At 45.2% G+C, this 24,578-nt stretch overlaps 1 protein-coding gene across 3 annotated transcripts in view; it reads left to right on the top strand.

Moving 5' to 3' along the window:
- The window catches only part of LOC120940959 (ras-related protein Rab-10-like), a 41,829-nt gene extending 23,532 nt beyond the window's left edge, over positions 1-18,297 (top strand). For 2 of the 3 annotated variants that reach the window (XM_040354125.1, XM_040354124.1), the window contains 2 exons: positions 7,842-7,943; positions 17,999-18,297. In XM_040354125.1, the coding sequence (XP_040210059.1) occupies positions 7,842-7,943; positions 17,999-18,079 (183 nt within the window). In that variant the 3' untranslated portion in view covers positions 18,080-18,297. The remainder of the gene's footprint in view (positions 1-7,841; positions 7,944-17,998) is intronic. The other variant, XM_040354126.1, reaches the window with a different exon arrangement.
- The last annotated feature ends 6,281 nt before the right edge of the window (positions 18,298-24,578 follow it).

The following is a 24,578-nucleotide window of genomic DNA, read 5'->3' as shown; positions in this document are numbered from 1 at the left end:
AAAAAACTTCTGCCTTTAGAACCACCTTAATGAGGGAAGATGTAGGAAAGGTCTGCTTGGTCAAATAATACCGCATTCACTATATCTGGTCTCCCACAGTACACAGAACATGGAAATGCAATTATTTTAGTGAATATAAACTGCTAAATACCTTTTCTCATCAGCAGTTGGAGCTTTCTTGTAACTTATTTCAGTGTCTGGTTAAAGCTTGTGGGAGGAGTTTTCATTCTCCACTGCTTGTCTTATGAGGCTGTAGGACCCTTGACCCTCTAACTTGACAGTGCTGATTGGCCTTGTGTTGATCACATGCACACTCTCAAGGGAAAAAAAAAATCTCTAGCTATACACACCAAACTGAGCATGTGCAGCTTGCCCTTAAGGCGCTGTTATATCATCAGGTAGATTGGGGACTCTGGAAGAAGGGGAGGATCAGAGAAGACAGGATCAAACAGCTTTTTTACACAATGCAGAGGATTAACCTCATAGGTTCCACAATGAGTATAACAAGCATGCTTTACTACATATACAGAGAAAAGGTGTAGCAGTGTGCAGAGGGTCCATCCAGAATTTGTAGTGTTAATATGTGGTCACACCCCTATTAGCACCTGATAGTTCAAATACATGTACAAGCTATTGGGATTTGAGCACAGGTATATATTTTTTCTGTTGTAACACAGGTCAGTGACCAGATCTGAACCTAGTTGCTCTCCCCCACTATGGGTCTTTATGCCCCATGTTGGCATGGTGTCCACCTTAGCATTTGCAGTGGCAAGGCAGTATAGGACTGGCCAGGAGAGGGATTACCTTGACACAGTTGGTCAGCTTAAACATGTATTGTGTCCATGCGCACATAGGCGTTTAGAGGCAGAAAAGAGAACCACTACCAGTGTGTCCAAGAGCAGCGATGTTCTGGAAGAAAAAACACATGATGCTTGTAAATGCCTCTAAACGCACATTAACGCTAGGCGCATTTAGCACTTGAGCATTATTTTTTTCAGTGGCCATAATAAACTATTATTGTGGACAACGAAACAAATTAATGGCAAGCGCAGAATGTGCCTAAATGCCTTACACACGTTTAAAAGTATAAAGTGTTTTTTTCTGCAAAAACGCCACTGCCAGGAGGAATATTGTCTAGGACAGATAGCGAAACATCCAGAGTCTAACTTTTTTTTTTAACCCTAATGTGTTCTCTGAATTAAGATAATGTCTGTTTTCCCCTCCCGAACACTTACCTGAGACCTTTATTGATCCATAGCTGTACCTGGTTGCAGGTCTTCCTTCTCTTCCTAGTCTCATGGGCTTTGCTGATAGCAGCAGGAGTCAATGGCATCTGCTGCTGTCAATCGAATCCAGTGAGTAGGGAGCAGGTGGTGATCCGTGCTGTGTGTGTGTCTATGGACACACACAGCCTGCCTCAGGAGCGAGAACGCATGTCTGCCCCCCTAACAAGCGGCTTGCTATGGGAGCAGACATATAAGAGGAGGAGCCAGATGCTGGCGGGGGACAGCAGAAGAGGAGGTTTAGGGCTGCTCTGTGCAATAACATTGCACAGAACAGGTAACTATAAACCGTTTATTTAAAGTATAGCCTCTAAAGTAGTGATACATAGACATAAAATAAAAGGTACCATCATCCTGAAGTTTTGATAGAGAAACGGATGCCGGATCTCGGGATGGCTGTGGATTTACCCAATCCACAGTGCTATTGGCTGGCTTCATTGTTTTGAGGCCACCCCTCCGCCATATTTGGTTATCAACTTACCAAACACGGCTTCACCAAGCCAACATGTGGTCCCAATGCATACCCAGCTGGGCTCCACCGTTTTGGAGCACCCCCTATGCACCATCCACATTTTTATACTCAAGATATCTCCCCATTTGCCTGCCTCCTGGCCGCTATATGGAACGCTGTATGGTGATCCCCGCCTTTTTCTCCTGCGGGTTCCTTCTAGACATGCTTCTGACGAAGCGGCCCGCGCCGCAAAACTAGTAAAGCTCAATGTCGTGACCTTCAACCCATAAATTTTCCCTTTCCGGGATCATTGTATTGGTGCTATGTATGGTCGTCACCATTTTTTATTGTATTTTCTGATCTAATAAAATTATATTGTTTACATTTCAATTGTACTTTATTACCAAATTTTATTAGTACCGCAATAGTCCAAACGGCCCACCCCTTCTTGGCTCTCTGGTTTGGGGATAAACCGTTTATTATTTAAGATTAAAAAAAAAATTGCATTAATAAAAGCAGTTATTGCATTTTTGACCAAGGTTAAACCAACAATGATTGCAATGAACTATAGTAAATAGGCATGCAATGCTCTAGGGCAGGGGTGTCAAACTGGCGGCCCTCCAGCTGTTCCGAAACTACAAGTCCCATCATGCCTCTGCCTGTGGGAGTCATGCTTGTAACTGTTAGCCTTGCAATGCCTCTTGGGACTTGTAGTTTTGCAACAGCTGGAGGGCCGCCAGTTTGACACCCCTGCTCTAGGGTTTATTAGCAAAAGGGAAAAAAAGGGTTCTGCTGCAAGGTTTTGGCGCCACACAGGTTAATGGAGGATTGGCAACATCAGGGCATAGATAATAGATAAGGGCACACTGTCTGATCACCACAAACAATAGTTTCCAACAACAGATGAGTGTTTTTAGGCTTTCATGTGGCTCAAATGACAGCTGCTGTCTGGCTGCGGCTTTTCCTGCAGTGTGTGTTGTTCTAAATGAAATGATTATTTGGCATGACAACATGAAATGTTACTTTAGGATATTATTAGGAGGTGGTAAAAAGCTGGGAGGTTAGAGAAAATAGGGTAGCTGCTTCATCTGTGTTTTTCAATTCCATAGACATAATACTGTACTATGCTTTGTCACACTGTAAAGAATGGAGTACTATTGCGCCACCAGGTGTGTACTTTGAAAACTGCAGAAGCTCTGAATTTAGGCTCAAGCGAATGAAGAAAGAGTTGACTATCACAGTAGTAGTTCTACTATAGATCCCTTGTTTAAATAAACTAGGACAGAAGAAAGAAATCATAATGACCACACTTTCAGAAGATCTCTTTTTCATAATATGTACACTTCTACCAATAAAATGCATTGTGGACAAACTGTGCTTGGAGTTTGACTCGTGTTGGTGGGTTGGTGGCTTAGCAAAAAATATACGGTAAGTGAATTTCCTAGCTTAACAAAGTTTTAACACATAGAAGCAACCTTTGGATTTAGAGTTCACTTCACATAGTGAATTAAAATTGCAATTACATTGTGTGAAAATGTGCATTATTAACCACTTAAGCCCCCGACCTTTAGGCAGCTAAATGCCCAGGCCAGGTTTTGCGATTCGGCACTGAGTTGTTTTAACAGACAATTGCGCGGTCGTGCGACGTGGCTCCCAAACAAAATTGGCGTCCTTTTTTCCCCACAAATAGAGCTTTCTTTTGGTGGTATTTGATCACCTCTGCGGTTTTTATTTTTTGCGCTATAAACAAAAATAGAGTGACAATTTTGAAAAAAATGCAATATTTTTTACTTTTTGCTTTTTTTCCTGTTTAGGCCGATAAGTATTCTTCTACCTATTTTTGGTTAAAAAAATCGCAATAAGCGTTTATCAATTGGTTTGCTCAAAATTTATAGCATTTACAAAATGTTGGGAGTTAACCACAGGGGGCACCGTAGGAGTTAGGGTTCACCTAGTGTGTATTTACAACTGTAGGGGGGTGTGGCTGTAGGTCTGACGTCATCGATCGAGTCTCCCTTATAAAAAGGATCACTCGATCGATACGCCGCCACAGTGAAGCACGGGGAAGCCGTGTTTACATACGGCTCTCCCCGTTCTTCAGCTCCGGGGAGCGATCGCGACGGAGCGGCTATAAACGAATAGCCGCGCCGTCGTCCCGGATCGCTCCCTGAGGGAATCCGCCCGCCACACGCAGCGGGGGGGGTCCGATCGGACCCCCCACCCGCTAGAAGGCAAGGACGTATATATACGCCCTTCTGCCTGTCTGTGCCATTTTGCGGACGTAAATAGTCGTGAGGCGGGCGTTAAGGGGTTAAAGATGCCATATATTTTTAAAGATTTGTATTTCACAGCCTTGTGATCAGGGTTGAATATGTTGCCCTGGATATGTACAATGGGGATAGGAGTTGCCACTGCTATGAATAGAAAGACTAAATATGACTTGAATGATAAGAAGGATCTTGTTGCAAATACATTTTGCATCGATGTGCTACAAGATGGTGTTTGTGCCCATAGCTTTTCAGCAGTGACATTTTCTGTGAGAAGCCCAGCCCCCCCCCCCCCTACCTTCCTGGTTTTCTCATCAATTATTACAGGGAATACAGTCTTTTGTATATTATTAGGCTTCTTAAACTGAGTTAAGCTATCCTTTCAACCCAGTACCCAACCAGAGCACCTTTTAGTGAAGCAGAGGAGTTATAAACATAGATATTTCATGTACACTGTGCCGATGATGTCATCAGCTCATGCGCAGTGAACAAACAGCCAGGGTGTGACATCACGCGGTTCTGGCCAGTCACAGAGCCAGGGTCCGTGGCCCCAAGAGGAAGACGGGCAAAGATGGATGGATGATTTCATCAGCGGGGACATCCTTTGCAGGTAAGTGCCACATAATGTACTAGTATACGATGCATACTAGCCCATTATGCTTCCCCTGCAAAACATACTAGCCCATTATGCTTTGCAGAGGAATAAAGAGGAAGTAAAACCCTTCAGGGTTTACTTCCTCTTTAAGACTTTGGTCATGCCCACATGCAGCTCACTTCCTCCCTTGATTGTCCCTCATTCTGAAGTTCAAAAGTTGGGAGGTATGTATTCCAACATACAGAAAAAAAGACAAAATGTACTGTTCACCAAGTGCAGTCAAATGCAACTGGGATAAGTCCAGTCTCTGTAAAACTACAAGCAGTGGCTGTGAATCCATAAGGGCAGCCCTCAAAAAATCCACTTGCCTGCTCACATTTTGCGAGTGGATTTTGAGGTCTGGCGAGGAAGGGCTGCTTGGGAGTCAGGGGGCGAGCCGTCAGCCTGGCTGTGTCAAATGGGAGTCCTTCTCCCAGCGATCACGAAAGGGGAAACAGAGAGAGAGCCGCCCAGGTGTTCAGCGTGCAGCGGGGGGAACAGTGATAACGGCTTTCATTTTAATAGCCGTGTTCCCCTGTCAGATACAGCCCGCCTCCTGGTCCGGGGACTTTGATTAACAGATCACCCGTCACTGGGATTGGACGGGTGACCTGTCTATCAAAGTTCCCCAGCCAGGGGGCGGGGCTGTATATGACGTTGCGCTGCGGGAACATGGCTATTGAAATGAAAGCGGTTATCACTGTGTTCCCCCCCGCTGCACTCTGATCACCTGGGCGGCTCTCCTGTTCCTCTCCTCGGCTGCACAGGTAGGCTGCAAGGTGGACACAAGGCTCCATGGTGGGCACTGGGTACACTGCTGCAAGGTGGACACAAGACTGCATTTGTGGGCACTGGGCACACGGCTACATGGTGGACATAAGACTGCATTGGTGGGCACTGGGCACACGGCTGCATGGTGGACACAAGTCTGCATTGGTGGGCACATGGCTGCATGGTGGACACAAGACTGCATTGGTGGGCACAAGACTGCATTGGTGGGCACTGGGAACACGGCTGCATGGTGGACACAAGACTGCATTGGTTGGCACTGGGCTGAAATGATGGGCACACGGCTGCATTGGTGGGCACACGGCTGCATTGGTGGTAACACGGCTGCATTGGTGGACACAAGACTGCATTTGTGGGCACACTGCTGCATTGGTGGGCATGCGGCTGCATTGCTGGACACAAGGCTGCATTGGTGGGCACTGGGCACACGGCTGCATGGTTGACGTAAGGCTGCATTGGTGGGCACGTGGCTGCATGGTGGACACAAGACTGCATTGGTGGGCACAAGACTGCATTGGTGGGCACTGGGCACACGGATGCATGGTGGACACAAGACTGCATTGGTGGGCACAAGGCTGCATGGTGGCCACTGGGCACACGGCTGCATTGGTGGGCACACGGCTGCATTGGTGGGCACTAGGCACAAGGCTGCATTGGTGGGCACAAGGCTGCATTGATGGGCACTAGGCACAAGGCTGCATTGGTGGGCACAAGGCTGCATGGTGGACACACGCAGCCTGCTTGGGTGGGCACGGATACAGTTGTTGTTAATATTTATTTTAATAACTTAATTCTGCATAATACATTTAAATGTCATTTTATGAGAGCGTGTTTAGGGGCGGAATTTGGGGCGGGCTGGGTGGGACAACTGGTGGCGAGTAACCCTTGAGGCCTGGCTAGTAGCTCAGAACTTGAAATTTTGAGCCCTGCATAAGGGTGATGCTCGCAATTCACCCAGGTGTGTTAGAACAGCGAATTAATATTTGCTGTCCTAACAGTGAACAGCCTCTCAGCCAATCAGGTGCTCGGGTCTGTTACCCAGCACCTGATTGGCTGAAACGACAGGCGATGTGATTGGACACCTGACTGAAGGAGAGGACGGGAAGAGACACATGAAGACACTGCTCGGAGGACACCGCTCACTGCCGTCACCCGCTGCCCCACTGAGACAGGGCTTGCCTCTTGAACAAGCTGATTGATTTCTATGCAGAATTGGGACTAATTTTGCCCTTTCTAGCTTTAGTAAATAAACTAAAACCCTCATGAACCTACAATATTGAACTTTTTCACATATTCAAGTTTTCTAAAAGTGAATGTTGGGTTTTCACTAGCTGTAAGCCATAATCATCCAAACTAAAATAAAGAAATGCTTGAAATATATCACTCTTTGTGTAATGAATCTGTACAATATATTAGTTCTACTTTTTGAATTGAATTACTGAAATAAATAACTATTTAATGATATTCAATTTTTTTCAGATACATTTTAACCGATTGCCGCTCGCCGTATAGCAAAATGATGGCGGCAAAGTGATTGTGTTATCCTGAACGGACATCATATGACGTGATCAGGATAACATAGCCGGCGAGTGCCAACGAGCGCGTGGTGATCGGAGGTGCTGTGTGTCAGTCTGTCTCTCGTGGTATGAAGCCTCTGACAGGGGCTTCTTACCATGTGATCAGCTGTGACCAATCACAGCTGGTCATCGTGTGAACCAGGAAGTGCCAGTAAATGTCTTTCCTCGGTTCACGCTGACAGGGAGAGCCGATCGCGGCTCTCCCTGTCAGCGGGTCTGTGCTGATAATCAGCACATTGATTATCAGCACAGCCCCCATCAAAAGGTGCCCATCAGCTGCCAAACAGTACCCCCTTTTTAAACACATGTCAGTGCCCATAAAAGTGCCCACAACAGTGCCAATCAGTGCCCAAAAAGTGCCAATCAGTGCCCCATCAGTAATGCCTGTCAGTGCCTCATCAAAGTGCCAATCAGTGTCACTCAGTAATGACTTTCCATAGCTCCTCATCAGTGCTGCCTATCCAGTGCCATCTATCAGTGCCCATCAGTGCCACCTATCAGTTCCCATCAGTGCTGCCTATCAGTGCCCATCAGTTGTTGTTTTTTAAATTGTAGGTCTTTTTCATTTATAGAGCAAAAATTAAAAACCGCAGAGGTAATCAAATACCACCTAAAAAAAAGCTCTATTTGTGGGAAAAAAATGATAACTATGTTGTTTGGGTACAGTGTTGCATAACCGCCCAATTGTCATTCAAAGTGCGACAGCGCTGAAAGCTAAAGATTAGCCAGGGCGGGAAGTGGGAAAAGTGACTGGTATTGAAGTGTTTAAGAATATACCTTTACTTTGTATGCTTCTCTGTTAAAACATCTCATATAATCACTGTTTATATATATTTTCAGCTTGCTTGGGAGTATGGCATACCATTTTTTGAGACAAGTGCTAAAGAATGTATCAATATTGACAAAGCATTCCTCTGTTTGTCAAATGCAATTTATGAAAAGGTGGGTAAGCACCAATTCATAGAACCATGTATATTTGTTTCCTTTTTTATGCCAGACCCAAATTGTGGGCAAGCCATGCTAAGGCAGGTAACGGCTACTGTTCCAAGTAACTATCCCAGTTACTGCCTCATCAAATTAATATAAAATATCAATAATGCAAAGGAGTAAATGTATTAATTATAGTTATAGATCCATTTCCAGAACTGAACTAATATTATACAATATAATATATGATAAATGAAGTTGTGGTTGTAGGGGAATACAGTATATTTATTGACACCCAGCAGTAATTCTGCTGTATTATTTTGCAGTCAGTATACAGTATAAGTAAAAATTATCACATACATAAAAAGTATATGTAAAAAAACACTGATATTACAGAACCCTAATGCCGCGTACACACGACCGTTATTCATGTCATGCAAAAAAACGAAGTTTTTCTCAACGTGATTTGTAGTGATTCCTCTCAAGCCTGCCTTGCATACAGACGTTTGTGAAAAAAATGCTTGAGCACAGCGCGGTGACGTACCCCACGTACGACGGGACTATAAAGGGGAAGTTCCATTCAAAAGGCGCCACCCTTTGTACTGCTTTTGCTGATCCTCGTGTTAGTAAAAGTTTGGTGAAAGGCGATTCGCGCTTTTTAGTCTTCGTGCTTTTCAGTCTGTTACAGAGTGACGAATGTGCTATCTCCATTACAAACGCTAGTTTTACCAGAACGAGCGCTCCCGTCTCATAACTTGCTTTGAGCATGCGCGTTTTCCTCCCTCATAAAAGCGTACACACAACCGCTTTTTACGACGTGAAAAAGAACAACGTGAAAAACAACGAGAAGTTCTAAATAGTTCTACATTTTTTTCGGGCATATTCTCGTTGAGAAAAATGCTCTGGAGCATACACACAACCGTTTTTCACGACCAATTAACGGAAAATTGTATACTCACCTTTCCGTAATTTTCCTTTCCTGACGCATCTTCATGGCAGCACACACTGGGTTGTGACTCCGCCCCCACAACCTGACAGGATTGGTTAGCTATAAATTTGAAGGGGAGACACCCGGCATTATTCTCCGTAAATATCATCATTGAACAGTAGGGTGGGCAGCTGTGTGCTGCCATGAAGATGCGTCAGGAAAGGAAAATTACGGAAAGGTGAGTATACAATTTTCCGTTTTCCTGACGCATTCATGGCAGCACACACTGGGAAATAACTCGCCAGTCGGGAGGGTTCAATGCAAAAGATTTTTATTCCCTAGAGAGCAGAAGAATTAGCCCTGATGACAGATCTGCCAAATTCGGCAGAAGCCAAGAGAGCGGCGTCCACCCTGTAGTGGGAGATAAAGGTATGCCTGGACGACCAGGTTGCTGCTCTGCAGATGGTTTCTGAAGAAACACCACAATATGCTGCCCAAGAGGTTGCCACTGCCCTGGTTGAGTGAGCCCTGATGCCTTCCGGGATATCCAGTTGTTGAGTGGAATACACTTTTTCAATAGCCTTGACTAGCCAAGAGGCGATGGTGCTGGAAGTGGCCGCCTGGCCTCGCCTGGCCCCGTGCGGTATAATCAAGAGGGCGTCTGTTGACCGAAGATGGGTAGTAACCGACAGATACTTGGAAATTGTAGACTTAATGTCCAAGGCATGAGGTTCGCCAGTCTCGTTAGAAAGGCATGGTAGGACGATGTCCTGGCCGTAGTGGAAGGCCGAAGTAACTTTGGGAAGGAACCGATCTGAAGGTCTCAGTATCACCCTGTCGGGCCGAAAAACCAGGTATGGCTCCTTAGACATGAGAGCTTGCAGCTCCGACACTCTCCTTGCCGAGGTGATGGCAATGAGGAAGGATAACTTCAAGGTCAGATCCCATAGAGAAATCGAGTCGAGTGGGAAGAAGGGTGGATTGGAAAAAGCCTCGAGGACCACCGAAAGATCCCAGGCCGGGAAGGACGGTTTTCTGGGCGGTCTGATTTTTATGCATGCCCTTATAAACTGGATAATGAGAGGATGCAAGGCCCATCTGGTGCCAGTTTTGGCAGACAGAGCGGAGATCTGTACCTTTAGGGTGCTTGAATTTAGGCCTTTGTCGACTCCCGTTTGCAGGAATTCCAGGATCTGGTAAGGATCGGGAGAGATGGGATTCCAGCCTTTAAGTTGCGCCAACTGGGCGAATCTTTCCCAAACCCTGGAGTAAATGGTGTTTGTGGAGGCTTTTCTGGCTTGCATTAAAGTTGCTATAACCGCCTGGGAACATCCCTGTTCTCTTAGTCTAGCCCTCTCAACCTCCAGGCTGTCAGGTGGAGCCTGTCTGGGGCTGGATGGAGAAACAGACCTTGGTGTAGGAGATCCGCTGCAGCTGGTAGGTGGATTGGAGGTCGGGTATTGAGCTGTAGGAGCGTGGTAAACCACGGCCTCCTTGGCCAGAATGGTACTACTGTGATTACTGTGGCCGATGACCTTCGGAGACGAGATAGAAACCTCGCTATTAGAGGAGTCGGGGGAAAGATGTATCCCAGGTTGAAGTCCCATGGGTGAAGAAGGCAATCTGTCCCCTCTGCTGTCGGGAAGGGTACTCTGGAAAGGAACCTTGAGCATTTGGCATTTTCTGGTGTTGCTGCCAGGTCTATCTCCGGAACCCCCCATGTCTCCGTCAGAATGGAGAACTCCCGGGGATTCAGCGACCACTCGTTGTTGGACAGAAGTTCCCTGCTCAGGAAGTCAGCTAGCGTGTTCTGTGCTGCTGGAACATAGACTGCTTTCAGGTCCAGAAGATGTACCTGTGACCATTCCATTATGGGGTGAACTTCTTCTAGAAGAGTGTGGCTCCGGGTACCGCCCTGCCTCTGGATGTAGGCCACCGCTACCCTGTTGTCCATCCGAATTAGGACGCTCTTCCCCTGTAGAAGAGGCGCAAAGGCTAAGAGGGCCTGGAATGCCGCTCGGAGCTCCAGTATATTCGAGACTGTCCCCCGAGCCGGGAAGTGCCAGTGACCCTGGGCTGTCTGATCCAGGTAATGAGCCCCCCAACCTTTCTCGCTGGCATCTGATGTCACTATTTCTGGTTTTGGAGGGGCTATGGGCCTGAATCTTCTGAGGTTGGGAGGGCAAGTCCACCACAAAAGAGAGTGCCTTACATGGCTGGGGACGCTGATGGGTTGGTGCATCGAGGTTCCGTCCCATTGTCTGAGAAAGGTGTTCTGCAAGGTTCTCATGTGCCATTGGGACCATTGTACCATGGGTATGGTTGATGACATCGAGCCCAGCATACTGAGGCAGGCTCTGGATGACGTGAGACTGGAGGACAATAGATTCCGAACTTTCCGTACTAAGGGCTCCACCTTCTCTAAGGGCAGTTGTACTCTGTTCTGTTTGGTATCCAATTCTGCCCCCGGGAATACCATAGACTGTGATGGCTGAAGGCTGCTCTTCCGCCAGTTTATTAGCCAGCCGAACTTCTGGAGGGACGAGATTAGGATCTCCCGCTGTAGGAGTAGAGTCTCCCGACTTGCTGCTAAGAGCAGGATATCGTCCAGGTAATGATGTACCCGCAGCCCCTTTTCCCTGAGGAATGCTATGAGAGGGAGAAGGACCTTTGTAAATGTCCTGGGAGCTGAAGAGATCCCGAATGGTAGACATCGGAACTGGTAGTGATGTTGGCCGATGGAGAAGCGCAGAAACTTCTGGAATGCGGGGTGAATTGGCACATGAAGGTAGGCGTCTGATAAGTCGATCGACAGCATCCAATCTCCGAGATTCACTGCCATGAGAATGGACTGGAGACTCTCCATCTTGAAGGCTTCTATTTGAATCCTTCTGTTGAGCCTCTTGAGGTCCAGCACGGGCCGTAGATCCCCTGACTTCTTCCGTACTAAAAAGAGAGGGGAATAAAATCCCCTGCCTCTTTGGTGCGAAGGAACCTCCACGATAGCTTCCTTCTGGAGTAGTTCTAGGATGTATTGAATGAGTAGCTTCCTTTTGTCTAGGGAAGATGGTATTTTGGTAGGTTGGAAAGTAGCATGAGGCAATGCCCCCATAAAGTTCCATCTGTGGCCATGTCTTATTGTGGAAAGAGTCCATGGGTCCTTTATGTGTTCCGACCATATTTGTGCGAAACTGCTGAGCCTGGCGCCCACCTGAGCTGGGTGGGCAGGCAATACTTCAAAAGGACTTTTGCTGATCCCCTGTAGTAATGGCCTTGGACTTCTGACCCCTCGCAAAGGGAGGGCGAGTAGGTCTCCAATCCCTTCTGAACTCCTTGCCGGGGCGATAGGATCTGGCTTCCCTGTATCTTTCAGGCAGATTACGCCTGAAGGTAGGACCTTTCTGAGGCTTGGGCCTCCTGTCGGAGGGAATAAGCCCCGACTTTCCTCCAGTGACCTTGGAGATTGCCGAGTCCAATTTCGTGCCGAACAGGCTTGTGCCATCATACGGAATCTTGCACCAGTTGGATTTTGAAGACGTGTCAGCGACCCAAGGCTTCAGCCATAAGGCTCTGCGGGCCATAACTGAGGCCAACATGGACCTAGCCGAAGAACGAATGACATCCACCGAGGCCCCTGCCACAAAGTCACCGGCTAGCCTGATCTCCTGCAAGGAGGACATTATGTCCCCCCAGTCAGTACCTTCTAGGAGAGCCCTCTCAGCGCTGGCTGCCCATACGGAAATGGCCTTGGCGACAGCTGCTGTGGCAATAGCTGGTCTACATGCTCCCCCTGCCGTGGAGTATGCTTTCTTCAACTCCAGGTCGATCTTGCGGTCGAGAACGTCCCTGAACGAGACTGCGTCCTCTATTGGCAAAGTGACGTGCCTGGCAAGCCGCAAAAGAGATGAATCCACAATGGGAGCGTTAATGAGGGAAGCGATCTTAGATTCCTTCAGAGGATACAATTTAGCAAGCTTGTTGGACAGACCGGGCCGCTTGTCCGGTTTTTCCCACTCCTCCTTAATGAGGTCTTCCAATTCCTCAATGAAGGGAAACAGTTCTGGATCCCTCCTTAACTCGGGGAAGTATTTCCCAATCTTTGGTGGTTCCGACACAGGTTCCTCCCAACCTATTGTCTCCTTAACCGAGCGGGCAAAAGGTTCGACCAGGCCAAAGTCAAATCCGGACACGAGCTCTCGATCCTCATGATCGGAATGAGCCTCTGTTAGCTGGGCATATGGGCCAGCAGCGGATGAAGTGCCTGGGATGGGCTCATCACAGGCCAGAGGATGTGCGGTCCAGATTGATTCCTGTGTTGGCTCCTCAATGTGGTGTCGGGAAGAGAGATCTGTAGCCATCCTGGCATCCGTCTCCTTTTCTCTAGTTGCTTCATTGAAGCAAGTACGACATGCTAGCTTTCCTGGCAAAGCAGTAGCACCGCACACCCAGCAAGCGTTTGCTGCAGGACGGGTATGGTAGCGTTGGCGGTGACATGAGGGAGAGCGTCCGCGATGAGACCGACTGTGACGGGAGCGGCTGCGGCGTGATCGGCTATGCCTTGATCGATGGTAGCGGGAGGAAGATCTTGACCGACTTTTACGGGACCTCCTGCTTGATGCATGCCTGGACCTCTCCCTGCGCCGTGGGCTTGCGTCTCTTGGCCTGATGGGACTGCAACAAAAAGGCAGTGTTTAGCGGCCGGCTCTCTTTTTTGTCTCTTCTCTACTTACCTAGTAACATGATGGCCTCCATACCTCGTTTGCTGGTAGTGGTCTGCGAGGGCAGTGGGCTCCATGAGAAGTGCAGGAAAGCAGCAGAAGTGGATATGCTGGAAGGAAGCAGAATATGGTGAAAAACAAGTCAAAACAAAAAACAGAGGGAGAGCCTAGAAGGGGAGAGGCAGATAAATACCTGGGAAAAAATCCCGGTGGGATTTGAGTAAAGCAGCAGCCTAGGGAGGAAAAAGAAATTTAGTGCCTTTTTAAATTCGGCGCCGCCGTCGCGGCGCTGATGACGCATGCGCGCATGCGCAGTAGCGTCCCGGCGCCATCTTGGATGAGGGCGAGGAGACCGCCGACATCATCATTCTGCTGCGCGCATGCGCAGTACGCTAGAGGGACGCGGCGGTGCTATGAGGGACTACATGGCTCAGAGAGCCCGCTGGAGAAGGTATAGTGAAGATAATGTTTGAAAATAAATAGAGGAAAACGGAGCAATAACCCCATAAAGTTCCACTGGGCAAAAATTAGAGGTATAACATGGGACAGAACACCCAGGGAGCAAAGAGGGAGCCACACTTGCCTGATTAAGCTTATTTAAAGCTTGTACATATGCCAGGAATTTATGCCGGGATTTAACCCCTGAGACCACCAGAGCGGGGTTCCCCCTATAAAGCTCGTTTAGAGACTGTACAAGGGGGACTTCCAAACAGGAGAGGCTGAACCTGCTGGGGCGATAGCGGTAGGAGACAAGCTGTACGTCCACGTCCTGTCAGGTGAGGATAAAAAAAGAGAATAATGCCGGGTGTCTCCCCTTCAAATTTATAGCTAACCAATCCTGTCAGGTTGTGGGGGCGGAGTCACAACCCAGTGTGTGCTGCCATGAATGCGTCAGGAAAAAAAAATTGCATTTTTCTCGTCATGAAAAACGTGTATGCAGCATAAAGGTGAAATGTTTTTTGTAAATTGTATTAGAATTTTGAATATAACCTTCAAACGTTCACATGTTAGCTTTTCCATATTTTTCCTTCATGCATTAAAATAGATATTTGTAGATCAGCCATTAGAGGGAGCTCTGAAATGTGTTGCAAACACTCTGCCTTCTGGCTTAATAGGAATGTATAGGTTACTTTTGTAAGCTTATAACATATAAAAATGGTTAACATGATATAAATAAAGGTATCAATATGTGTTAATGTTTAAATAACTGTTTTTATATATCAATAATGTAATTTCATACCTTATGTACTTAAGGAAGGCCCCAATTCCTCTGTACATACAGGCTGTACTTTGAGAGCACCAAGCTCTCATTCACCCATACCCAGCCCAGCTCTGCCTGCTCCCGATGTGAATTCTGACAAGCCAGCAACTCCTTCATCTCTTCCATATAATTCTTTCAAAAGCTCAAGCTTGTGACTGGAATTGGAGAGAATGCACTAGGGCACTACTAACCATATTTTAAAAGGAAAGATGTGTTCAATGGTTTGAATCTAGTATAAATCTGAAATTCAGTCCCTAAAGGGAACTTAAAACATATCCTGCTCTATACTGACTGATGCTATGACAGTCCAGGTAAAATAGCTTAGATGTCCAAGAAATCCAAGACAACATGGAAAACAGAAAACACCGGAAACAACTGTAGGATACAGGGGATGCCGTAGGCAGCTATTTCTTACTTACTCCAGATGGAACCTTTTCTAAGCTGCCAAGCACCTCACATAATGTAGGACTTGAAATCAATCGGACTCACAAAACCATGAGCCCTAAAAGCCACAACCCAGCTAGGTCACCATAAGACCTCATTTGTTGTGTTAAGTTTTTCTGCACAAAGAAGGAAAGAATGAGGACAGCTCGAGAGATGGGAGCCATCACTTTGGATGGGGCTACCTTTCCAACTGTCTATGACAACAAAAATGCAGTGTAGATGGGCTTTCCTTGTCACCCCTAAATTAGAGAAGAGGGAAAATCCTTTGTTCACTGACACCCAATGGAATTAACGGACCTTGCCTATATGGCACACGTTGATTTGCCTCCCACCTCAGCCATGCCAAGTGTATACAGATAACTATAAAGTGGTAATCCTCCTCTGTGACCATGGGATGGTCCTTCATATCCAATGTGTAACACCTTTACAAAGGGAACTAATACTATGCTCCTGCCTTATAAGAACAAAAGATGATCAGGACAGCCACACTCAAATCCAACGTAACTTTAATGTAAAAAAATGGAAACAGGCACTACAAGTCACAGCAACGAAACCTAGGACAGCTGACGTGTTTCACACTAACTTCAGTGTTTATTCATAGCTATGAGTAAACACTGAAGTTAGTGTGAAACGTGTCAACTGTCCTAGGTTCCGTTGCTGTGACTTGTAGTGCCTGTTTCCAGTTCTTTACATTAAATTTACATTGGATAGGAGTGCGGCTGTCCTGATCATCATGTGTTCTTATTTGCCCTGTGCATTGCTAGCACCCTCAGTTCCTGAGAAGAAGATTTACACCCAACAAGACCTGCCTGGAACAGCAATCTCATGCTCCTGCCTTATACTTGGGTAGACTGTGGCTGATCTTTGCATTATGTCAGAGGTGTAAAACCATCTCATAATTCTCTAACCCAGCCATTTTCAGCAATGGATCCTTGGAACCTTGGGGTTCCTCCAAAGGTGGCCAGGGGTTCCTTGAACTGTGGCAAACTGACCTTCCATGTGATGGTGCCTGCATGGTCTCAGGTCCAACACCACTTGGCAGAGGCATAAATGTAAGGGTGGTATTCTGGCCATCACTGTAGGGGGGGGGGGGTATTCTTACTACTGACCACCACCAATGTAAGGATCATTATCCTAATGTCCACCAATGGACTAATCTTAACAGGGGTTCTTTGAGACCGGAAAATTATTACAAGGGTTCTTTTGGGGTAAAAAAAAGTTTACAAATGTTGCTCTAACCAGATTAACAAAATCCCCATGTTACCTCCACAGTGTTTTTAGGAGCACCATACTTTTCCTTGACTGGCTGACATTCAGTCGTTCCTGTACTCATACTCCATATTCGTTGGTTATTACGCTTTTGACAATTCCCTGCCCAAGACTATAAAAATGTTATATCATATTCCTTATTACATTATCAACACAGATGGCCATATGAATTCCCAGGACTGGCATCAGCAGCAGCTTCCACCCATTTCCTAGGGACCCGCTCTTACCTTTCCAGGCTTCTGTGAAGAATATGTCAGTTCCCTTGTTTTACTTACAATCTGGATTTTAGACAACGCTTGCTTTTGTTATGATCAAAGCCACTGGCCCTGAACTGGCATATCATATTCAATACTGCTTCCAGGGGACTTTCTTTGTCTTGCCTTTCAATAAAGGATGAGAAGTGCCACTGAGATTTGGATATGTTCTCCTTGACTTTTAATCACAGCAATGAGAGTGTCTTTACTACTTTCTACAAAATACATTGAAGTATAGGAGCGTTACATGCATGCCTAAAATAGCCATTACCAGTGTTTGCCCTTGGCGCGTATGTAGCTCAACATACAGCTTAAACCTTGCATCCTAAATAACCAGACTGTCTGTAACTTTGGATCTTTATTACGATGAACAGGTGGTGGCCATATAAGATACGTATGAATAATGGTGAAACTAGAGATAAACAGATAAATTAACATATAAGAATTATATGAACACAAACAAATGTCTACTAGGCATATAGATAAACAGTCTTTATCATACCAGCGATGCTGCCTTAGGAGGATCAGGACCTAGGAAACATGTGGTGCAGGCTTAGCTGACTCCATGTGGACTGTCCAGTGGAAAAAGATGAAAGAGTTGTGATAGGAAGTTTTCAGTAACACGACAGGAAATGTATATTACCATAGAACACTGTCCATCAACAGTCCTTTGTTAAGAGTGACATCTAGTGGACAATATTTGAATTACAAGTCCAGAATATATTACCGTATTTCCTTGTAGGCCAAAGGCATGACAACCAGCTTAGTTATACAGAGCAACACTTGAATATTTAAACTTCTTATAAAAGAACTTCAAAAACAGAAAAAACACACGCATAGGTGCCTTCTTATGTCAGTATTTGAGAAGTTACACCAGCATATTATGTATATAATCCTTTATAAGAAGCTGACGTCAAACGTACTAATCCCAATACACATTTTCCTGTTGAAATGGCCATGCACAAGAACAGCAAAATTTGAATGGGTCCTTATAATCAGTAGAACCATACGTTTCATTGTACCTTCTTTATATTTTGCTTTTTTTTTCAAGGTGCTTGGGTGTTTGATACAGTTTTCACAAAAACTAAATGTCATAAACAAATTTGCAAACTCTTCCATATACAGCCCTTCTTAAATAGTACTGTAATGATTGCCTCACCAAGGAAATCATACTCCTTGTTTGGTTTCTTTTTTAGAGATCGTCCATGTTGATCAATCCAAATTTGGTGAATTTAGAAGAACCAAGGAAAAGCACTTCATGTGTGTCTTGTGGGTGAAGGTAACATTGTGGAGGTCATCAAAGAGGTCTCTTATTTCATGCTGCTGAGTCAAGCACATTTCATTATGTCTAATTGCACAGTATTATAATTATATTTATTGTAACATTCCATTTAATGTGTGTGTGAACATATGTTTTTGTTTTCTTAGTGCTTACTTTAATCAGAACATGAAATAATAGTAAAACTTTAATAAAAGTAAACTATGCAAACTAAAATGTGTGCATTTATTCCAAGATTTTTCTTAAGATTATTCATCGGGTCATTATTATTTGATGCTCCTGTCCCCTAGTGTACAAAGTACATATAACACTGTAACGGACCTATGTATTCTGCCTGGACATCTAGAATAATCATGCAGTGAGGCATACAAAGAACTGCATGACTTGTTACAATTGGATTTACCACATTATATTTTGAGCTCAATGGGTTAATTGTAGAAGGAACTCTTTCACTGCTAAATGCTAATTGACTCTCTGTTGTGTATTACCAGTTAAGCAGTCTCCTGCCAGGTGTATGCTGATGGGACTATCTGTGAATGTGTATTGTTCTAAAGGTTAATTGAATTCTATTGATGAAGGAATGTGTCTGGGCAGGTCATGTTAAGCATAGCCCGGGAGCCGAAGTGTCTGGACACTGATTAAGTAATTAGCTTAAGGGGATGTCATTATTTCAAAGTATCTGTATTGAAGCCCCCACTGTGTGAGGAGGGGCGGAGATTGTCATTGTTCCTGTACCAGCTTGTAACCATATATAAACCAGCAGCATGTACCATTAAAGGTAGTCTATTTTGACCCTTCAACACGCAGCCGCGTCTCGTTCTTAAAAGGGGACTCTATGGGACCATTAATCTGCTCCTTTCACAGCGGAGTCTGTCTCTCTCTCTGGATCTTGTGGATGGGATGATACCGGCTTTACTTGCATACAGCAACTTGCCAGGGAAAAGGACGTCTCCAACGGCTGATACCCTCTCACTAGCTGGGTAGCCGTTACAAACACTATGCCCCATCTTTCTAGAAGCTGTAGAAGCTTAGATCCAGTATGTGTCGGTGTTCCCCAAGCACCTCTACATCCTGGACACCTGACCTATGTCACCCTTTGTGTGCTTGCGGGTGTTTCGGCAGACTAGGCGACACTTCAGATTTTGTAACAGAAGTGACGTCCTGTCGCAGCCATCTTGCTACTCCCCACACTCAGCCACAGTAAAGATACAGTGAGAAGGTGGCAAGCGGACATCTTGTTACACCCACCGGAGTCTTGCATTTCATACTTATTTTAAACAGTAAATTAGCTTATATAGTGAAATTCAGTATTTTGAAAATCCATCTGACTGTTTTGAAGTTGAATTTTCAAGTGTGACAGAAGTGTTCTGTCAGATTAGCAAACCTGTGAGATTAGCAGGCTTGCCGCTGTTTTTAAAATTCCACATTCAAATTGTCAGATTTAAAAATACTGAGTTATAGTATAGTACTATATAGTTATAGTACTGAGAAATATTAGTTCATTGTTATAGTGTTATTTATCATAACAAAATGTATACGATTGTTATGTCGCATAGACACACCATCACTTTATGTGATGGAAAAAAAACGACGTTTTAAAAAACGTCAATTAAAATGACCGTGTGTGTGGGAAAACGTTGTTTTATGTCTTGTGAAATTAAAGTGATAGTGTGCGGGCAAAACGACGTTTAAAACAACGTTTTTAAACCCACGCATGCTCAGAAGCAAGTTATGAAGCAAGTTATGAAGCGAGCTTCAATGGAAAAGAGTGCTGAACGAAACCACGCTTTGCTAGAGCATTTTGAAAAAAACGATGGTGTGTAGGCAACGTCGTTTTTGAAAATGAAGTTTCAAAAACGTTGTTTTATTTCATGATTTAAAACGTTGCTTTTTTTCATCACATAAAGTGTGTACGCGGCATTAGATTATGTAGTCGATTCCCTTCTCCTTGAACTGCCCTGGCTTTTTTAAGTACCGTATTTGCCTCAGGATTCTCGGCGATCGTTGTTGCAGGGTGTCAGTCTGACACCCCGCAACACCGATCAAGGTAAAGCGTCTCTCACGGAGACTCTTTACCACGTGATCAGCCGTGTCCAATCACGACTGATCACGATGTAAATAGGAAAAGCCGGTAATCGGATTTTCCTCACTCGGGTCTGTCAGACGCGAGTAGAGGAGAGCCGATCGGATGCTCCTGTGACAGGGGGGGTTTGTGCTGATCGATTATCAGCACAGCCCCCCCCCCCGAGGATGCCCACTGGATCACCAGGGATGGCCATATAGACCACCAGGGATAAAAAATAAATAAAAAAGGATGCCACCCTAGACCACCAGGGATGAGGAGGACACAAAAAATGGATGCCAATCAGTGCCGCAATGGATGGCAATCATTGCCCACAATGGGCATCACTGATTGGCAGGCATTGTTTGGCACTGATTGGCATCCATTAGTACAACACATACAATAGTGCCCATCTATGCCCATCCGTGCCACCTATCAGTGCCCATCCATGCCGCCTATCACTGCCCATCCATGCCGCCTATCAGTGCCCATCCATGCCGCCTATCCGTGCCCGTCCGTGCCGCCTATTCGTGCCCGTCCGTGCCGCCTATCCGTGCCCGTCCATGCCGCCTATCTGTGCCCATCTGTGCCACTTATCTGTGCCCATCCGTGCCGCCTATCCAAGCCCATCCATTCCGCCTATCCTAGCCGCCTATCAGTGCCCATCCGTGCCGCCCATCAGTACCGCATATTAGTGCCCATCAATGCCACCACATCAGTGCCACCTCATCGGTGCCCATCAGTGCCGCCTTATCAGTGCCCGTCAGTGCAGTACCATCAGTGCCCATCAGTGAAGGAGAAAATGTACTTATTTACAATGTTTTATAACAGAAACAAAAAAATACATTTTTTTTTGAAATTTTCGGTAATTTTTTTATTTATTTTTTGCAGAAAATAAATATCCCAGAGGTGATCAAATACCACCAAAAGAAAGCTCTATTTGTGGGTACAAAATGATAAAAATTTAGTTTGGGTACAGTGTAGCATGACCGCGCAATTGTCATTCAAAGTGCAACAGCGCTGAAAGCTAAAAATTGGTCTGGGCGGGAAGGTGTATAAGTGCCCTGTATGGAAGTGGTTAATCTCTGTGTATCATCGGAGTCTGTTCACTTCACTGGGTATATGTGAGGGGTTACAACCACTTTCAGTTAAAGGAAGTGCTGCTAAGTGCAGTCACTGTAGATCTGAGGGGGACATGCAAGGAAAATAAAAAAAATAGCATTTTAGCTTGCACATGATTGGATGATAAAATCAGCAGAGCTTCCCCTCATTTCAGATCTTCTCCTCAGATCTAAAACGACTGCACTTCCAAGTGTACTTTCAGTCCACTTGTAGTGAAAAGTGGATTTGCCTTTAGTAAATATGCCTTTGAGTCTGCAGACCGGCAGCAGCTGTCAGACACAAGGAGACACATGGAGCCGGACCTGCCGGAAAGATGGAACAATGGCTGCGTCTACGGTCGTCCTCTAACGAACATGCAGACAACAGAATGTAGAAATGGGGGGGTGTACAATATGTTTCAGAGGTCCTGCCTTCTTTCTCAAGTTTCTCCAACCAAAACTCTCTCATCCATGTCTTTATGGACCTTGCTTTGTGCACTGGTGCGCAGTCATGTTGGGACAGGAAGGGGCCATCCCCAAACTGTTCCCACAAAGTTGGGAGCATGAAATGGTTCAAAATGTCTTGGTATGCTTCACTGGAACTAAGAGGCCAAGCCCAACCCCTAAAAAAACCACCCCCCACCAAATGATTTGGACCAGTGCACAAAGCAAGGTCCATAAAGACATGGATGAGCGAGTTTGGGGTAGAGGAACTTGACTGGCCTGCACAGAGTCCTGACTTCAACCTGAAAGAACACCTTTGGGATGAATTAGAGTGGAGACTGCGAGCCAGGCCTTCCCATCCAACATCAGCACCTGACCTCATAAATGCACTTCTGGAAGAATCTTGGGGACAGCCGTCCCAGAAGGGTTGAAGCTGTCAAAGCTGAAAAGGGTGGGCCAACTCAATTTTGAACCCTACAGACTAAGACTGGGATGCCATTAAAGTTCATGTGTGTTTAACCACTTAAGGACCCCTTCACGCCGATATACGTTGGCAGAATGGCACGGCTGGGCACAATCACGTACCTGTAAGTGTCTCTTTAAGCCCAGCCGTGGGGTTGCGAGCGCGCCGCCAGCTGCGCGCTTGCGACCCGGTCCTAAGCTCCGTGACCGTGCCCGCGGGACCAGCGGACCCAATCACCGCTGGTGTCCCACGATCGGTCACCAGAGCTGAAGAACGGGGAGAGGTGTGTGTAAACACACCTTCCCTGTTCTTCACTGTGGCAGTGTCATTGATTGTCTGTTCCCTGATATAGGGAAAGACGATCAATGACGTCACACGTCCAGCCCCGCCCCCTACAGTTAGAAACACACATGAGGTCACACTTAACCCCTACAGTGCCCCCTAGTGGTTAACTCCTAAACTGCAATTGTCATTTTCACAGTAAACAGTGCATTTTTATAGCACTTTTTGCTGTGAAAATGACAAAAAAATGTATTAATAAAAAATGCAATAAAACTATCCCCTATTTTGTAAACGCTATAAACTTTGCGCAAACCAATGAATAAACGCTTATTGCGATTTATTTTACCAAAAATATGTAGAAGAATACATATTGGCCTAAACTGAATGAAAAAACGTTTTTTATATATATAACGTTTTATATATATATAAAAAGCTGCGGTTTCCAAAGCGAGCAAAGTCCTTTCTTGTATTAAGAGAGGTATGGACTCCAGAGACAGAGATATAATTTTGCCCCTGTACAAATCATTAGTAAGACCTCATCTGGAATATGCAGTTCAGTTTTGGGCACCAGTTCTCAAAAAGGATATCGGAGAACTGGAGAAAGTGCAGAGAAGGGCAACCAAACTGATAAGAGGAATGGAGGAGCTCAGCTATGAGGAAAGATTAGAAGAACTAAATCTATTCACTCTTGAGAAGAGGAGAATTAGGGGGGATATGATCAACATGTACAAATATATAAGAGGTCCATACAGTGTACTTGGTGTTGAGTTATTCACTTTACGGTCAACACTAAGGACAAGGGGGCACTCTTTACGTCTAGAGGAAAAGAGATTTCACCTCCAAATACGGAAAGGTTTTTTCACAGTAAGAGCTGTGAAAATGTGGAACAGACTCCCTCCAGAGGTGGTTCTGGCCAGCTCAGTAGATTGCTTTAAGAAAGGCCTGGATTCTTTCCTAAATGTACATAAAATAACTGAGTACTAAGATTTGTAGGTAAAGTTGATCCAGGGTAAATCCGATTGCCTCTCGGGGGATCAGGAGGGAATTTTTTCCCCTGCTGTAGCAAATTGGATCATGCTCTGCTGGTTTTTTTTGCCTTCCTCTGGATCAACTGTGGGTATGGAGTTGGGTGTATGGGATTGTATTGTGTTTTTTATTTTGTTTGTTTATTTTTTTGTGGTTGAACTGGATGGACTTGTGTCTTTTTTCAACCTGACTAACTATGTAACTAACTAACTATGTAACTATATTTATTATAGCAAAAAGTAAAAAATATTGAATTTTTTTCAAAATTGACGCTCTATTTTTGTTTATAGCGCAAACAATAAAAACCGTAGAGGTGATCAAATACCACCAAAAAAAAGCTCTATTTGTAGGAAAAAAAGGACACCAATTTTGTTTGGGAGCCACGTCGCACGACCGCGCAATTGTCAGTTAAAGCGACGCAGTGCCGAATCGCAAAAAGGGGAGAGGTCCTTAACCTGCATCTGAGATACTGTATATATATATATATATATATATATATATATATATATATATATATATATATATATATATATATATATATACTGTTTATATAATATTTATATTTATTTTAAACATTTAAGAGGGGAATTAGGAGTCCCCAGTGATATGATGTGCAGATTCAGGCACTCATAAACTGAGATCTCCCTTATACAGTTTGTGAGAGCAATAATACATTGTAGGGTGGTTTAATTCCCAGAGATCTAGCAAAGATGAAGATAACAGTTTTGGATGGACTGACCCTTTAACAACAGGGGGTTATAGGAGGAGTGGATAGGGGAGGACTGTATACTTGGAGATGCCACGATGACCTGCTAAGGTCAGGTTGGTGGTGGTTTAATGATGATGAAGCCCTGTCTGGCAAGGTAAATGATTTCTCTTTGTGGCACATGACATGAGCACCACAGCATAACTGACTAGCTGCATGTATTGCTGTGGCAGAGTGTCCCTTTTATCCATAGTCAGGTGCAGATCCCTTTAATTCAAACTTCTTACCCTAATGGGTAAGAATGAGCTCCGGCGTGTTCGCACAGCCCACGTGCAGGGCCCATCAGGAAGTCGGCACTGCGCTGCACTAATCACAGGCAGTGAGACATTTCCCGATCTCTACATTTCCCAATCG

The sequence above is a fragment of the Rana temporaria genome, chromosome 5, assembly GCF_905171775.1.
Source record: "Rana temporaria chromosome 5, aRanTem1.1, whole genome shotgun sequence".
Classification (NCBI taxonomy): domain Eukaryota; kingdom Metazoa; phylum Chordata; class Amphibia; order Anura; family Ranidae; genus Rana; species Rana temporaria.
The sequence above is the reverse complement of the archived record's forward strand: the minus strand, read 5'-3'. Positions and strand labels throughout refer to the sequence as shown.